General features: G+C 57.8%; 1 protein-coding gene across 1 annotated transcript; it reads left to right on the top strand.

Moving 5' to 3' along the window:
* The first annotated feature begins 171 nt into the window (after positions 1-171).
* On the top strand, positions 172-17224 carry SNX27 (sorting nexin 27). Its single transcript, XM_032093478.1, has 12 exons — positions 172-457; positions 6213-6444; positions 8220-8412; positions 9124-9188; positions 9909-10013; positions 10560-10638; positions 12078-12241; positions 13046-13135; positions 13710-13859; positions 14376-14504; positions 14680-14739; positions 15497-17224. The coding sequence occupies exons 1-12, from the start codon at positions 198-200 to the stop codon at positions 15542-15544; spliced, it is 1575 nt and encodes a 524-aa protein (XP_031949369.1). The 5' UTR covers positions 172-197; the 3' UTR covers positions 15545-17224.
* The last annotated feature ends 801 nt before the right edge of the window (positions 17225-18025 follow it).

Genomic DNA, 18025 nt, shown 5'->3' with positions numbered 1-18025 from the left:
AACTCTCCCCGCCTCTCCCTCGCCCCGGACTACATCTCCCATCACCCCTCGCGGCCCGGGCCGCTCTAACGGCGCTGGGCCGCTCCGCGGACTCCATTTCCCATCGCACCCCGTGGCACGGGGGTGGGGGCGCGGGCAGCCCTACGGCGGCCGGCGCGGGCCCGGTCTCGTGACGCGCGCCGTGCGCGGAGGCCAAGATGGCGGACGAGGAGGGCGAAGCGCGGCCGGGGGCGCGGAACGGGGCCGGGGAGGGACCCCCGGGCGGGCCCCGCGTCGTCCGCATCGTCAAGTCCGAGTCCGGTTACGGCTTTAACGTCCGCGGGCAAGTGAGCGAGGGCGGGCAGCTGCGCAGCATCAACGGCGAGCTGTACGCGCCGCTGCAGCACGTCAGCGCCGTGCTGGGCGGAGGGGCCGCCGACCGCGCCGGGGTGCGCAAGGGGGACCGCATCCTGGAGGTGTGAGTACGGGGGGGCCGCCCACCCACAGCCCCCCGGCACCCGGCCCCGGGAACGCCCCGCGCACACACGGACACACCCGGGGAGGGCGGGCGTGGGGGTCCTGAGGGGGCTCTGAGGGGGCTGGGCAGGGATGAGGGGGCTCTGAGGGGTCTTTGGAGAGGTTTTGGGGGGTGCTGAGGGTCGTTTGGTGAGGGTGTCATGAAGGGGATTGAGACCCCCGGCTCTTGGTGGGGGTTTGAGGGGCCCTGAGGGGTCTTTGGGGAGGTTTGGGGGGTGCTGAGGGGGCTGAGGGTCCCTTGCTGAGGGTGTCGTGAAGGGGGAGTGAGACCCCCGGGCCTTGGTGGGGATTTGGGGGTCCTGAGGGGGCCCTGAGGGGGCTGAGGGCCCTTTGCTGAGGGTGTCGTGAGGGGGGGATGAGCCCCCAGCCCTTGTTGGAAATTTGGGGTGTCCTGAGGGGGCTCTGAGGGTCCCTTGGTGAGGTTCTTGTGAGGTTTGGGGGGTGTTGAAAGGGTCCTGAGGAAACTGAGGGTGAGGAGGGTTGGGACCCCCGGCCCGTGATGGGTTTTGGGGGGTCCTGAGGGCTCCGCGGGTCCTTTGGTGGGGGTTTCGTGAGGTTTGAGGGGGAAATGGGGGGGGTCCTGAGGGGGCTGCGAGTCCCTTGCTGAGGAGGGGGCTGAGACCCCCAGCCCTTGCTGGGAGTTTGGGGGGTCCTGAGGGGGCTTTTGAGGGTCCCTTGGTGAGGTCCTTGTGAGGTTTGGGGGATTTTGGGGGGGTCCTGAGGGGGTTGAGCCTCACTGGAAGTTGGGGGGTCCCGAAGAGGGGGGGCTGAGCCCCCCACCCCTCACCGGGGGTTTGGGGGGGTCTTACGGGAGCCTCTAAAGGGGGAACCCTTGGATTTGAACATGGGGATCCTCCTGGGGAGGCCGGAGGGGCATTTTTAGGGATAAACCCCTTGGGTTTTTAGGGATAAAGCTCCCGATCCTGGATCCCTGCATCTTGTGCTCTCCAGCTGCTGCTTTTTTTGCCGCCCCAAAATTGTAACTTTGACCTGGAAAACGCCTTCCCGTGGGAATATTCCCGCTGTGTGGAAACTCATTTTCCCCCCCAAACCTAAAAATCCTGAGACTTTCGGGCTGAAATCCCTCAAATCCCGGCGTAGGGGTTGGTTTTGAGGGATCCCTCCGGATCCTCCGGCCGTTGCACTTCGCTCCGGGCGGGTTAAGTCCAATTACTGATTAATTCCAGGGATTTCCAAGCTGCAGGAATGCTTTGCTGCCAGCTCGGGATGTCCGAGGGGTGTGAGGAGCTGTCGGGACCCGCCCGTGGCCGGTGAATCCCGCAGGAATCCCGGCTGGGATTTGGCTCTGTCCCAGCTGACCCAAATTCCCGATCCTTTGATTTTTCCGTGCGGGAGAAGCGCTGGGAGCGGGGGGGAATTCTGCACCTGGATGAGCCAAGTTGAGGGAGCAGCATTCCCAGGCTGGGGGGGGAAGGGGTTTTGGGGGCGTTGGGATGAAATTTTCCCTCGTTTTGGGGCGTTTTCGGGAATATTTCGAACGCCGGGTTTGGGGTCAGAGGGAGGTTCGGAGCCTGGTGGTGGAATTCCGGGATTTTGTGGCCGGTGCCAGGTGAGGACCCGGGGCTGTGAATTAATTAAGCCGTGAGGTTAATGATGCTTAATGATGGTTAACGAGGAGGGTTTGCCTGGGGTCTCCAATTCCTGGTATCCCTATGGAAGCTGGAAAAATTGGGAATTTCCTCTTGGTTTCCCCATTTATTTCCTGGGAAAAGTGGCTTTAATTTGTCCCTGTGTCTTGTACGTTCCAATATCCCGATATTCCAATATTCCAATAGCCCTGTATTCCAGCATTTCAGTATTCCAGTATTCCTGTATTCCAGTAATTCAGTATTCCAACAGCCCTGCATTCCTGTACTTCAATATTCCTAAATTCCATTATCCCTAAATTCCAATATCCCCGTATTCCCGTATTCCATTACCCCTAAATCCCGGTATTCCAGTACCCCTGCATTCCAACACCCCTACGTTCCCGTTTCCCCTATATTCCCACATTCCAGCATCCCTCTTTTTCTACATTCCCACATTCCCACCTTCCCCTGCACAATCCTCCCCAAACACCCAGCCCCACCCCCCGTTCTCCTCGGATCCCTTGAAACCCCAACTCCTGGAATTGCAGCCCCGGCGCGGCCGGAGGAGCAAACAATAACCCGGCATTCCCAGAATAGCTCCGATTTCCCTTCCTCCCGCCGGGAGCAGCGGGAACGGCCCGGGAGAGGGGGGGCCCATCCGCATCCCGGTTCCTCCGGAGCGCCCAGGGCGGGGAGCTCCCGGGAGGAGCTGCCGGGCGGATCTGGGGTGTCTCGGGGGCGTTTATTCCCTGCGGGATTCCGTTCCCACCTCCTGGAATTCCCGGCAGACCGCCCGAGGAGGGGAGTTCTTGAGCGAGGAGGTTGTTCTGCTCCTGAGGAATTCCTGCTGGGATTTCAGGGGATGTCTGGGATGTGGTTGCTCACCTGTGGCTCTGGCACTCCACAGCTCATCCCTATCCCGGAAAAGCCTGAGACCTCCCATCCGAGCGTGTTTTCCATGAAAAATCCCCTCTTCCTGATCCTCATCCGATGCTCCAGGTGCTGCCTGGATGCTCCTGTGCTCGCTCCAGGTCCTTTTTCCATCCCTCCCTCCCGGGTCCCGCATCCGGCTCATCCCTGTGCCTTCCCGAGGCTCTGGAACACTCCGGAATCCCCGAGGGCATCAGAGACGGACGGCGGGAGCCAACTGAGCTCTTGGTTAGCGCCCGGAATGCTGATCCTGATTAATCCGACCGGGAAGAGGAGCTCCGGAGCTGCCTGGGAAATGACGGAACAGAGGAAAAAAGGGATTTATCCCGAACGTTGGGTGGGACAATGGCCGGGTTTAGGTGGGATGGGCAGGGCTGGGGGATCCTGGATCCCACCAGACTCGTTCCTGTGGTGGGGAAACCTCCGGAATGGGTGCGGCACCGGGAAGGAGACAGGTTTTGATGGAATAACCCCCGGAATCGGCGTCTTCCCAACGTTTATGTGCCAGGCCAAAGGCTTTTCCCTCGGGAGATGGGATTTTCCATCCCTCCGTGGGCTCAGGTCCCATTTCATGGGATGGGAGAAGCCGGCTCTGCCTTGGAAAAGTCCGGAATGGTCTCTGTGCCGGAGGCGGGAGCTGCTGGCTCAGCGCATTCCCGGCGCTGCTGGGAATTCACTCCGGGAATGGGCAGCGGGAATTTCCTCATCCGGAGGCTCTGAGTGGGGTCTTCAGCCTTGGAAAACTTAGGGAGTGGATTGGATCAGCCTGGAAACCCTAAAATCCCTCTGATCAGCAGCTGATTCCTCTTCCTTTCCTCTGGAATTCCTCGGATCCTTCATCCACCCCATCCAAGCACAGAGGTCTCCATCCCCAGGAATCTCCTTCCCCACTTCCCTGGCAGACCCAGAGCCGGGGGATTTTCCACAGTCCTGGCGGAAAGTGACTCATTCCCTGTCGGAACGGGAGCCCCGGAATGTTTTCCATGTCACGGGGCCCTTGCTCACCCATCCGTGTCGGCGTGATGGGAATTCTGCTTCATCCGTTCTTCCTGAGGAGGATTCCCGGATCCCAGGATCTCCTGCCCTTTCCCAGCAGCTTCCCCATGGAGGATTCCTGGATCCCAGGATCTCCTGCCCTTTCCCAGCAGCTTCCCCATGGAGGATTTCCAGATCCCAGGATCTCCTGCCCTTTCCCAGCAGCTTCCCTATGGAGGATTCCCAGATCCCAGGATCTCCTGCCCTTTCCCAGCAGCTTCCCTATGGAGGATTCCCGGATCCCAGCCCAGCTGCTGTCGGAGGAGACGTTTTCCACGCCGCCTTCCACAGATTCAGGGAATTTTGAGGATGGACTGAGGAGCTTCTTCCCAGCTCTGTGGAAGAAGGGGGCTGGGAGCATTTGGGAGCCCCTGGAAGAGGAATTCCATGAGAAATCCAACCAGCTCCAAGGAATCCCGAGCTTTTCCCACTGGAATGAAAGGGAAGGAGACTCCCCCATCCTGCAGCGGGAAGTGCCGGAAGCTCCCGCTCCGGAGGGGGAGCCCCTTCCGCATTCCCAAAAAAAAAGGGATTTATCGGGGGAGGTTGCCCCTGGAATGTTGCTGGGAATGGCTCTCCTCGGTTTCCCATCCCATGGAAAAGGATCCCTTGGATCGGGTGTTGTCTGTAGGATCGGGATGTCCTTTCCGGGGGAACCCAGCTCCCCTCACATTCCCCGGATTCCCTCAAGGATCCTTTTCCAGCTCCAAGCAGAGCCAGAAGCTTGAGGAGCATCCCGGTGTCCCTTTTTCTTGGGAAAAGGCTCCCGGATCCCGCGGATCCGCGGCTGCTGCGCTTCCCTCCTGGATTTGACATTCCCTTCCTTCCTGGATTCCAGCCTCGGTTGCCATGGTGACTTTATCCCAAAGTTCTGACACCTTGAAGACATGAGCAGGGAAGCATCCGAGCTTGGGAAGACCCTCTGGGAGCGATGGAGAGCCGGGATTTTTGGGAATAAAACGATGCCTTGTGGGAATTCCGGGTCCTGTCCGTGCCCCTTCCCAGAATTTCAGAGAGAAAACATCCAAGGGTTGCTCCGTTACCCCTTTTCCTTGGAATAACACAGGAGCTCTGAGAGGTTTGGATGGCTCTGGGCCGTGCTGGAGCTGGAGGAAACTTCTCCAGCTGCTGGAAAAGTTGGGATTTTCAATCCTGGATCCCTCACCCGGAATTTTCAGTGCAGATCTGACCTTTCCGGGGTGATTCCCGTGAGGGAAAATTCCATAAAAAGGGATGGATGGGAGCAATGAGAGCTGGGGATGGAAGGCCAAATCCCACGAGGGATCCTGGGAACGGGAGAAGGACAACTCCAGGGGTTTTGGTGGAGAAATTCCTCAGTGGGAATCGGGAAATCCCTCAGCTCGTTTGTTCCGGGCTCATCCCAGAGGACTTCTGGGGAAGGGATCCCTCGTCTCCGAGGCAGCTGGGGAATGTCTTGGGAATGGGGACGGGGAGGACTCAGGCGATGGAGCTGAGCTGGGTGGGGAGGAGGAGCTGATCCTGGCCGTGCTCCCGGAGCACGTTGGGATATCTGAAATAATTTGGAATACTTGGAATACTGAAAATAATCAGAACATCTGTGTTGGAATATTTGGAATGTTTAAAACACTTGGAAATTCATCGGAATATTTATTTATACTCGGAATATTGAAAATAGTTTGGGAATACCTACATTGGAGCATTCGGAGTATCCGGAATATTTAAAATAACTCCAATTTAAATTTAAATTTAAATTAACTCCCATTTAAATAAACTTATATATTTAAGTGCACTTAGCATTAATTTTAAACATTCCGAACTTTTTAATACTCCAGGTATTTTTAATGTCCCGAACATTTTCCGTATCCCGAACATTTTCCGTATCCCGAACGTTTTCCGTATCCCAAACATTTTCCGTATCCCGAACGTTTTCCGTATCCCGAACGTTTTCCGTATCCCAAATGTTTTCCGTATCCCGAACGTTTTCCGTATCCCGAACATTTTCCACACCCCAAGTATCTTTAAGCACTTAAGGAATTTGACCGAAGCAGCGGAGCCGCATCCCCGCTCCCCCACAGCTCAAAGCCCCGAGCCCAGCGGGACGTGGCCCCGAATCCGTCGGTGGGAATCCCGCAGGGATCTGGGCCTTTCTGCTCCCGCCAGGAACGGGGTGAACGTGGAAGGCGCCACGCACAAGCAGGTGGTGGATCTGATCCGCGCCGGCGAGAAGGAGCTGGTGCTCACCGTGCTCTCGGTGCCGCCGCACGAGGCCGAGAGCCTGGAGCCGCCCGAGGAGCCGCTGGGCCAGGCCTTCTACGACTACAGCGAGAAGCAGGCGGTGCCCATCTCCATCCCCACCTACAAGCACGTGGAGCAGAACGGAGAGAAGTTCGTGGTGAGGCGGCCGCGGCGCTCGGAGCGCGGCGGGAGCCCCGGGGCTGCGGGTTGGCTCCTTTGTGGGGAGGAGGGGATTGGTTTGCCCCAAAAATGGCAGGGGTTTCCCTCAAATTAGCAGGGTTTTGCCCTAAAATGGCAGGGGTTTCCCTCAAATTAGCAGGGGTTTGCCCTAAAATGGCAGAGGTTTCCCTCAAATTAGCAGGGTTTTGCCCTAAAATGGCAGGGGTTTCCCTCAGATTGCAGCGTTTTGCCCTCAAATGGCAGGGGTTTCCCTCAAATTAGCAGGGTTTTGCCCAAAATGGCAGGGGTTTCCCTCAAATTAGCAGGGTTTTGCCCTCAAATTAGCAGGGTTTTGCCCTAAAATGGCAGGGGTTTCCCTCAGATTGCAGCGTTTTGCCCTCAAATGGCAGGGGTTTCCCTCAAATTAGCAGGGTTTTGCCCTAAAATGGCAGGGGTTTCCCTCAGATTGCAGCGTTTTGCCCTCAAATGGCAGGGGTTTCCCTCAAATTAGCAGGGTTTTGCCCAAAATGGCAGGGGTTTCCCTCAAATTAGCAGGGTTTTGCCCTCAAATTAGCAGGGTTTTGCCCAAAATGGCAGGGGTTTCCCTCAAATTAGCAGGGTTTTGCCCTCAAATTAGCAGGGTTTTGCCCTAAAATGGCAGGGGTTTCCCTCAAATTGCAGCGTTTTGCCCCAAAATGGCAGGGGTTTCCCTCAAATTGCGGCGTTTTGACCTCAAATTAGCAGCATTTTGCCCTAAAATGGCAGGGTTTTGCCCTAAAATGGCAGGGGTTTCCCTCAAATTAGCAGGGTTTTGCCCTCAAATTAGCAGGGTTTTGCCCTCAAATGGCAGGGTTTTGCCCCAAAATGCCAGGATTTTGCCCAAAATGGCAGGGGTTTGCCCAAATTAGCAGGGTTTTGCCCAAAAAATAGCAGGGTTTTGCCCTAAAATGGCAGGGGTTTGCCCAAATTAGCAGGGTTTTGCCCTAAAATTAGCAGGGTTTTGCCCTAAAATGGCAGGGGTTTCCCTCAAATTAGCAGGGTTTTGCCCTAAAATTAGCAGGGTTTTGCCCTAAAATGGCAGGGGTTTCCCTCAAATTGCAGCGTTTTGCCCCAAAATGGCAGGGGTTTCCCTCAAATTGCGGCGTTTTGACCTCAAATTAGCAGGGTTTTGCCCTAAAATGGCAGGGTTTTGCCCAAAATGGCAGGGGTTTCCCTCAAATTAGCAGGGTTTTGCCCTCAAATTAGCAGGGTTTTGCCCTCAAATGGCAGGGGTTTCCCTCAAATTGCGACGTTTTGCCCTCAAATTAGCAGCGTTTTGCCCCAAAATGCCAGGATTTTGCCCAAAATGGCAGGGGTTTGCCCAAATTAGCAGGGTTTTGCCCAAAAAATAGCAGGGTTTTGCCCTCAAATTAGCAGGGTTTTGCCTAAATTAGCAGGGGTTTGCCCCAAATCCATCCTCACCCCAAAATCCCTCCTCATTCCCCAACCCCTCTTTCCACAAGGGTGAGCGCGGCTGAGCCGTGGCAAGCGTTCGGGAATTTTTGGGAACATTTGGGAACATTTGGTAATACTTGGGAACGTTTGGGAATTTCTGGGAATGTTTGGGAACGCTTGGGAATTTTGGGGGAACTCCTGGGAATGTTCGGGAACGTTTGGGAATTTCTGGGGAATTTCTGGGAACGTTGGGGAATTTCTGGGGAATTTTTTGGGAATGTTCGGGACTGCTTGGGAATTTCTGGGGAATTCCTGGGAATGTTCGGGAACGCTCCCCAGGTGTACAACGTGTACATGGCCGGGCGCCAGCTGTGCTCCAAGCGCTACCGGGAATTCGCCATCCTGCACCAGAACCTGAAGCGGGAATTCACCAACTTCACCTTCCCGCGCCTGCCCGGCAAGTGGCCGTTCTCGCTGTCCGAGCAGCAGCTGGACGCCCGCCGGAGGGGCCTGGAGGAGTACCTGGAGAAGGGTGCGGGATCGCCACGGGCGGGGTTCGGGGCTGGCGAGGGGGGGTTTCGCCCCGCCTGGGTGGGATTGGGGGGTGGAGCTCCTTGGATCCGCCTTGGAGAGGGTCTGGATCCGTGGGGGGCCACCAGGACATGGAACACGGGGAGGCAGCAGGGACAGGAGGGGAGCCGGAGGTGACCCAGGGACAGGAGGGGAGCCAGGGACAGGAGGGGAGCCAGGGACAGGAGGGGAGCCAGGGACAGGAGGGGACCCGGAGGTGACCCGGAGGTGACCCAGGGACAGGAGGGGAGCCAGGGACAGGAGGGGAGCAGGAGGTGACCTGGAGGGACAGGAGGGGACCCAGAGGTGACCCAGGGACAGGAGGGGACCCAGGGACAGGAGGGGACCTGGAGGTGACCCAGGGACAGGAGGTGACCCAGGGGACAGGAGGTGACTCAGGGGACATTCAGTCTCCTTGGAGAGGTTCTGGATCCATGGGGGGACACCGGGACGGGGGGACACCGGGACAGGGAGAACACGGAGTTAGCAGTGACCTGGGGACAGGAGGAGACCCGGAGGTGACCCGGGGCAGGAATTCCCCTCGGGACGCGCCGGGATGTCGGGAAGGGGATGTTGGGGTGCTCCGGAGGGGGACGTTGCTGCGGATCCCGGTGGCGGATCCCGGTGGCGGATCCCGGTGGCGGATCCCGGTGACGTCCTGCGTGTCCCGCAGTGTGCTCCATCCGGGTCATCGGCGAGAGCGACATCATGCAGGAATTCCTGTCGGAGTCGGACGAGGTGGGTGGCGTCATCCCGCGGAATTCCATGGGAAAAACCCCTTCCATGGAAGCGCCGAGGTGGGGAAACCCCTCCTGCCCACCCGTCCCCCAGGCCACCCCTGATCCGTGTCCCGAGTGCCGCATCCATGGGGTTTTGGGACAATCCCGCCCGTATTTTACGGGATTGAGGCGTGGCCCAACAATTCCATGGGAAAAAGCTTCCGAGGCCTTCCATGGAATGCCAGGGTTGGAAAAGCCCTCGGAGCTCCTCATATCCAGGTGTCCCCGAGGCCCCCCCCAATCCGTGTCCCCGAGTGCCACATCCGTGGATGTTTTGGGACAATTCCACCCGTTTTGGATGGATTTGATTCATCCCAAGTTCCCAGAATTCCTCCAAACCCCACAATCCTTCGGGATACAGGGAGCAGGCTGGGAATGAGCAGCTCAGGGGGGGCAGCCTGGGAATTCCAGAGGCTGAATCCATCTGGATCCTGAAATCCCCAATTTTGGGACAATTCCAGGGATGGAATTCCACCCCTGCCCAGGCCGCGAAGGAACGCCGGAATTCCGCAGAGGAATTTTCCCAAATATCCCACCCGGACCTCCCCTGGCACAACCTGGAGAAGAACCCAACCCCACCCCTCTTCCCGCTGCGGGATTTTGGAGGGATCCCAAATCCCCGGGGTGAAAACAAACGTGGGTTTGTTGACTTTTTTGGGGATTTTTCCCTTTTTCCCAGAATTACAACGGCGTCTCCGACGTGGAGCTGCGCGTGGCGCTCCCGGACGTCACCACGGTGACGGTGAGGGTGAAGAAGAACAGCACCACGGACCAGGTGTACCAGGTGAGCCCTTCCCACCCGCAGTTTCCACCCCTCACCTCCATTTTCCTTCCCCCCCGCCGGATTTTCCTCTTTCCCGCCTGGAATTTCCTCCTTTCCCGCCTGGATTTCCCCCACTTTTAGAGGATTTTAGGGATCAATTCCGGACCCTGGCCCAGGTTATCCCATGGGTTCCCCATGGATCCATCAGATCTGTGGATTTTAGGGAATAAAAGCACACAAGGGGGAGACCCTTTGGAAAAAGAAGCTCCAAATTTCCCTGGAAAAGAGCAGGAAGTCCAGAATCCCTTGGATAAACGGGATTTGGGCAGGCTGGGGACAAAACCCCTGGAATTTCCCGCTGACTTTCAACCACGGGATGATCCCCGGTGGGAATTTTCCCCTCGGGAATCCGAGCTGGATCGCAGCCTCAACCTCCCCCTGGGGACAGCTGGAAGAATGGGGGGAGAATCCCTAAAAAAACCTCCTCGAGAGCGGTTTTTTGGGAATTCCGGGGAGCTCTCGGGGGCGGGCGGCCAGCGCTCATCCCGCTTTCCCGGCGTTTCCCAGGCGGTGGCTGCCAAGGTGGGCATGGACAGCGTCACCGCCAACTACTTCGCGCTCTTCGAGGTCATCAACCACTCCTTCGGTGAGCGCCGAGCGCCGCGGGAGCCGGGCGGGAGCCGCAGGGATGGGGCCGTGGGCCGGGGAAAGGATCCCTGCGATCCAGGCCGATCCCAAGGGCGAATCCCAACCCAGGGCCGATCCCAAGGGCGAATCCCAACCCAGGGCCGATCCCAAGGGCGAATCCCAACCCAGGGCCGATCCCAAGGGCGAATCCCAACCCAGGGCCGATCCCAAGGCTGAATCCCAACCCAGGGCCGATCCCAAGGGCGAATCCCAACCCAGGGCCGATCCCAAGGGCGAATCCCAACCCAGGGCCGATCCCAAGGGCGAATCCCAACCCAGGGGCCGATCCCAAGGGCGAATCCCAACCCAGGGCCGATCCCAAGGCTGAATCCCAACCCAGGGCCGATCCCAACGCTGAATCCCAACCCAGGGCCGATCCCAAGGCTGAATCCCAACCCAGGGCCGATCCCAAGGGCGAATCCCAACCCAGGGCCGATCCCAACGCCGAATCCCAACCCAGGGGCCGATCCCAAGGCTGAATCCCAACCCAGGGCCGATCCCAAGGCTGAATCCCAACCCAGGGCCGATCCCAAGGGCGAATCCCAACCCAGGGCCGATCCCAACGCCGAATCCCAACCCAGGGGCCGATCCCAAGGCTGAATCCCAACCCAGGGCCGATCCCAAGGGCGAATCCCAACCCAGGGCCGATCCCAACGCTGAATCCCAACCCAGGGCCGATCCCAAGGCTGAATCCCAACCCAGGGCCGATCCCAAGGGCGAATCCCAACCCAGGGCCGATCCCAAGGGCGAATCCCAACCCAGGGGCCGATCCCAAGGCTGAATCCCAACCCAGGGGCCGATCCCAAGGCTGAATCCCAACCCAGGGCCGATCCCAAGGGCGAATCCCAACCCAGGGGCCGCCTCCGGGAGTTTCTGGGATAGTTCCTGGGATGGCAGCTCCACTCTGACCTGAGCCCTTGGGGTCATTTGGGAGCCATTTGGGAAGGTTTGGGGTCATTTTGGAAGGATTTGGGATCGTTTTGTAGGATTTGGGATCCTTTTGGAGGATTTGGGGGGTCATTTTGGAGGATTTTGGGGGTCATTTTGGAGGATTTGGGATCCTTTTGGAGGATTTTGGAGTTATTTTGGAGGATTTGGGACCTTTTGGAGGATTTTGGGGGGTCATTTTGGAGGATTTTGGGGTAATTTTGTAGGATTTGGGATCATTTTGTAGGATTTGGGAGAATTTTGGAGGATTTGGGATCCTTTTGTAGGATTTAGGATCCTTTTGGAGGATTTGGGGGGTCATTTTGTAGGATTTGGGATCCCTTTGGAGGATTTGGGGGGTCATTCTGGTAGACCTGGAGGTTCCGACGCCGATTTTTCGGCCGCCCTGGGATCCCCGCCGTCCCCACGGCCCGGCCTCGCCATTCCTGTGCTTTTCCCGGCTTTTCCCAGTGCGGAAGTTGGCTCCCAACGAGTTCCCGCACAAGCTCTACGTGCAGAACTACACCTCGGCCGTGCCGGGGACGTGCCTGACGCTGCGCAAGTGGCTCTTCACCACCGAGGAGGAGGCGCTGCTCAACGACAACGACCTGGCCGTCGCCTACTTCTTCCACCAGGTGCGGAATTCCCGCCCGGAATTCCCGGGGAGCGCCGGGGGAGGCCTCTGGGGAGCGCCGGAGTTGGGGCTCGGTGGGAAAATCGGGGAATTTTGGTTGTTTCCGGTGGGATCGAGGCAACCCCGAAGTTCTCGAGGCGCCCCAGGATCCCCCAGGTGAGGAGTTCCCAGCTGGAATTCCGCTGGAATGCACGTTGGCCTCAGGAAAGGTCGCCGGGAGGTGGCTGAGCCCGGGGGTCGATCCCGACTTTGGGAATTCCGCCCGTTTCTCATGGAATTCTCCCCGTTATCCCACCTGGCCCGACCTGGGGCCTGTTCCTCCGGTTGTTCCCTGGGAAAAGAGGCCGATCCTGCATTTTCCTGGAATAAAGGGATCTAAATGGATATAAAATTGATATGAAATCAGTGATTTTCCAGTGTTTGGTTTCCCAGCCTGGAATTTTCCCGGTTTCCTCCCTTTGGAAGTTGGGAAGGGGCTCAGTCCCGAAGGAAAATCCCCTTTCCCTGCTTTAAATGGGAAAACCCCTTTTCCCACCGACATTCCAGCGCCCAAGTCCCAAGCATCCCCAGCCTTCCCAAATGCATCCTCCCATCCCGAGGAACCTTTTCCCAAACTCCCTGTGGATATTCCAGCACCTCCCCGAGGCCGTTGTGGAACTGGGATGGGAAAACCCCACCTTGGAGCCTTTTTGGGGCTGGAATTTGGGATCAGAACCCCTGAGGGTGAAGCGGGAGCTGGCTCCTCCTCCAATCCCGAATTCCCGGATTTTTCCCGATTTTTCCCAGTTTTTCCCCCTCTTTCCAGGCCGTTGATGATGTCAAGAAAGGCTACATCAAAGCCGAGGAGAAATCCTACCAGCTGCAGAAGCTCTGCGAGCAGAGGAAGATGGTCATGGTGAGTGAGCCCGGCTGGGGCGAGGCTCTGCAATGGCTTATCCAGAGAATTCCTGGATTTCCCCACCCCTGGAAGTGGCCAAGGCCAGGTTGGGACAGTGGGAATGTCCCTGAATGTGGATTTTTAAGGATCTTTAAGGTCCTTCCAACCCAAATCGTTGCTGTGGATTCAGAGGGGATTTTAGGGATAAATCCTTTCCTGGGAGGAGCGGGGGAGGCCCTGGCCCAGGTGATTCCCTGGATCCCACATCCCTGGAAGTGTCCAAGGCCAGGCTGGAGCCACCTGGGATAGGGGAAGGCGTCCCTGCCCTTGGAATTGGGATGGGATCAGATGTCCCTTCCCACCCAAACCATTCCGGGATTCCCTGGGCCGGCTCCGATGGGATTTGAGGGATGAATCCCAGAGCCTGGGCCGGGTGATTCCACAGATTCCCCATCCCTGGAGCCACCTGGGACAGCGGGAATGTCCCTGCCCGTGGGATGGAGGTGGGATTTAAGGTCCCCTCCATCCCAACCATTCCGGGATCCCTCTGGGATCCGTATCCCGGCGAATCCCTGGAATTCTGTTCCCGCAGTACCTGAACATGCTGCGGACGTGCGAGGGCTACAACGAGATCACCTTCCCGCACTGCTCCTGCGACTCGCGGCGCAAGGGCCACGTCATCTCGGCCATCAGCATCCGCCACTTCAAGCTGCACGCCTGCACCGAGGAGGGGCAGCTCGAGGTACTCGGCATCCCCGGAATTCCGGCGGCGCCGGCCCCGACCCCGCGGCTTCGGATCTGCGTCGTCGCCGGGTTTCCGCTCCCGCGGGCTCCTCCCGGTTCCTCGGGGCTCACCCCGGGCTCCTCCCAGATCCCAGACCCCTGGGGATCCCGGATCCCCGACCCCACGCCTTGGATTTGCGCCTCTGTGGTGTCCCCAGATCCCCGGGACCATCCCCGGTGTCCCTGGGGTCATCCCTGACCTCCCTCCCTGGAGTTACGGCTGCCCCACGTCCCCACGTCCCCGGCGGCTCCTGAGGTCTCCGGTGGCGTTTGGGAAGCGCGGCCGTTGCTCTCCAGGATAATCTGGGAATCATCCGAGACAAATCCACCTCTCCCCTCACCCCCGGAGCGCTCCCGAGGCCTCCCCGATCCCGGCGCTCCCCCGGCGTTCCGGGGCTCCCCCCGTGCCCCGGCCCCGTTCCCGGCCCCATTCCCGGCCCCGTTCCCGGCCCACGCGGAGTCGGAATTCCCGCAGAACCAGGTGATCGCGTTCGAGTGGGAGGAGATGCAGCGGTGGGACACGGACGAGGAGGGCATGGCCTTCTGCTTCGAGTACGCGCGCGGCGAGAAGAAACCGCGCTGGGTCAAGATCTTCACCCCCTACGTGAGTGTCCCGATCCCGCCCGGAATCCCCGCGGCCGATTTTGGGAAGGGAGGAGCTGGGGGGGTGGTCCTGGAGGTCAATCCCGGGAGAGGCTGATTCCCGCCCGGAGCTCCTCCCTGCCCCTGGATCTCCTGGATTTCCCGGGATATTCCCGAGTTCCCGTTTTCCCCGGCAGTTCAATTACATGCACGAGTGCTTCGAGCGGGTGTTCTGCGAGCTCAAGTGGAGGAAGGAGGTGAGAATTCCCAACTTTTCCCTTCTCCAGGGGGTTCCCAGCAGGAACCGGGGCTCCTGGGCCTCAAGTCCGGCTCCCGCAGGGAATGCCCGGGGAATCCCGGGATGGGGAAAAGCAGGAGGGCTCCAGAGGGGAAAATGATTGAGGTGCAGCTGGAAAAAGGAGCTGCAGCTGTGGGGAAAATTCCTGGAGGGGGGAATGACCGGGATAAACCTGGGAAAAATCTGGGAAAAGCCACCTCATGGAGATGGGAATGAACTGGGATAAGAGTGGGGTAAGTGTGGGAAAAGCCTCCTGCAGGTGGGACTGGGATAAATCTGGGAAAAGCTTCCTGGAGGTGGAAATAATTGGGATAAATCTGGGATAAAAGTGGGAAAAGAGGGCCCCTAAAGCCCTTCCCAGCCCATTCCCGGGTTGGGATTTCCCCTGGAGCAGCTGATTCGGGAAGGGGGAGGTGTTTAAATCCTGGCTGCTCCTGGGGTTTTTTTGGGAAAACCGAAGCCTCCGTCCTTTTCCCGGGATCCCCGAGGGCAGGGAGGGAATCCTTCCCTTTTCCCATCCCGCTTTTGGGAGCTGGGAATTCTCTGGGAGCATCAAATGGGGCTTAACCCTGGGGCTGGGATAACCCAAGGCGGGTTTGAGGCATTCCCGGCATTCCCGGCCTCTCCTCCGTCCCGTTTTCCCAGAAATCCAATGGGAATTCCCCGTTCTCCGGGTTCTGCCGCCTTCACGTTGTCCCTTCTTCCTTCTTTTCCAGAACCTTTTCCAGCTGGTCAGGTCACAGCAAAGGGACGCGGCCACTTAACCCCGGCAGCTTTTCCATGAATCCCAAGAAATCCGTTATTGTATTAAAGCCCCCCCGAACTAAATCTCATTAATTCCAAATCCATTCGTGCCCGTCATCTTTATGGAATTCCAGAGGAAAAATCTGGGAAAAGTCGCCTGCGGGGGCTCCTTTTTCCCACTCGGATCCAGCTCCAGGCCGGGAATTTTGGGATTTTTTTTCTTTTTTTCTTTTTTCTTTTTTTTTTTTTTTTAACAACTGGAATTATAAAATCGGATTTTTCTGCCGGGTCGGAGGTGGGGAAAAAAGTGGGGAAAAAAAGCCAGGAAAAAAACCCTGGGAATGTTTAATTCCTGCCTGGGTATCCATGGGAATAATTCCTTTCCAGGTCCATGGGGTGGCTGCAGCTTTTTAAAGGGATTTTCCGCCTGTTTTTCCTCCCGATCCGGCTTTTTTTTAAGGACTGGAGAGGAAAAGAACCAGGAAAAAAAATCCCAAAGGAGTAGAATTCCAAGGAAATGCCTCTCCCGGCACAAGGATCCCTCTCCTGGCTTCGTATTCCTGTGTTTTTGGGGAATTTTGGGTGTTTTCCCAGGGAGTTGGGGATGTCTGGCTCCTTGGGATGGGATGCAGGCGATTCCAGGATTGCGGGTCCCAAGGCAGGAGCAGCTCCCGGGAGGAAAAATCACCTGGAAAAGCTGATTTTCCCTGGTTTTGAGCAGGATTTTTCCATGGATTGGGTGGATGTGCAGCTTCCAGGAGGAAAAACAACCCGGAAAAGCTGTTTTTTCTTGGTTTTAAACAGAATTTTTCCAGGATTTTGACCAGGATCCAGTGGCTGGGCAGTTCCCAGAGGGAAAAATCACCTGGAAAAGCTGTTTTTCCCTACTTTTGAGGTCTTTTCCATGGCTTGGGAGGAAAAATAGGGTGGAAAAGCCGTTTTTCCATTTTTAGTGGGATTTTTCCATGGATCTGCTCTCCAAGCAGTTCCCAGGAGGAAAAAGCACCTGGAAAAGCCGATTTTCCCTGGTTTGGGGCTGGCCCGGAGCTGGTTCCTCCGGCTCCCGCCGGGGTTTGGGGTGGATTTGGGAATATTTGGAACCAAAAACCCGGGAGGGGCGTCCTGGCCCCATTCCCGAGCCCTGGAATGAGCGGGAACGGCTCCGAAGTGGGATTTTCCCCAAAATCCCCGTTTTGGATCCCTGGAGCTGGGATGGGGGAGATTTTGGGGAGGGGGGTGAAATCCCAAATCCTCGGCTCTGGAGCAGCTGGGAGCTGGGAATAAATCCCGTTAATTGGATCCCTGTCATTAATTGGATTCCCGTTGTCCCCGGGAGCCCCGAGCCGGGAATGGGAGGGAAAACTGGGAGAGGTTTGGGATCCCCCAACCCCCCCTAAGACCAATTTGGGTAAAATCCCGGGAAAATCCCGATTTTGATCCCAAATTAAACCAGCCCCACATTCCAAGGGAGCGGAGGGAGCTGAAGTCTCTCCGGGGATTTTTTTATCCCAAAAAAAAAAAAAAAAAAAAAGAAAAAAACCCTGGAAAAAGGGAAAAATCGGTCAAAAAAAGCCCCCCCTGCCCAGCTTTTCCCATTTTCCCACTTCCAGCTGCTCCCGGCGTTCCCATTCCTCGGGAAAAGCCCCTTTAGTGTAATTAATTGTAACATATTCTTTTAAATAAATGGATTTATTGAGGAAGCCCCGCGGGGCCGTGGCCGTGCTCCTTCCCGCGAGGGGAAACTCCCCCTCCCCAGCCCGAAACCTGGGAGGAATCCAAGGCTGAACTGCGGGACTTCGGGAATCGGGTGGGTTTGAAGGGTGGTCTGAATTTATTGATTTCGACAGAAAAAAAAAAAACCAATTAAAAAAAGAGAGAAAAATGAAATTGGGACAAGAACCGCGAGAAACGGCAAAGAAACAAAGCCTCGAGGCCGGGGGGGCAGCGCCCCTCCCCCAACCCCCCCAGACCCCCCAAAATCCCCCCGAAATGGGGGGGACACCGAGGGGGCCCCACCCCTCCTTTATGTACAGCGGGGGGAGGGGGGGGGCTGAACCAGTCTGGGGGGGCTGAACCAGTTTGGGGGGGCTGAACCAGTTTGGGGGGACTGAACCAGTTTGGGGGGGCTGAACCAGTTTGGGGGGACTGAACCAGTCTGGGGGGGCTGAACCAGTTTGGGGGGGCCTGAACCAGTCTGGGGGGGCTGAACCAGTTTGGGGGGGCTGAACCAGTCTGGGGGGCCTGAACCAGTCTGGGGGGGCTGAACCAGTTTGGGGGGGCCTGAACCAGTCTGGGGGGGCTGAACCAGTTTGGGGGGACTGAACCAGTTTGGGGGGGCTGAACCAGTTTGGGGGGGCCTGAACCAGTCTGGGGGGGCTGAACCAGTTTGGGGGGGCTGAACCAGTCTGGGGGGCCTGAACCAGTTTGGGGGGGCTGAACCAGTCTGGGGGGGCTGAACCAGTTTGGGGGGGGCTGAACCAGTTTGGGGGGGCTGAACCAGT

Source organism: Corvus moneduloides, chromosome 29, assembly GCF_009650955.1.
Source record: "Corvus moneduloides isolate bCorMon1 chromosome 29, bCorMon1.pri, whole genome shotgun sequence".
Classification (NCBI taxonomy): Eukaryota; Metazoa; Chordata; class Aves; order Passeriformes; family Corvidae; genus Corvus; species Corvus moneduloides.
The sequence above is the reverse complement of the archived record's forward strand: the minus strand, read 5'-3'. Positions and strand labels throughout refer to the sequence as shown.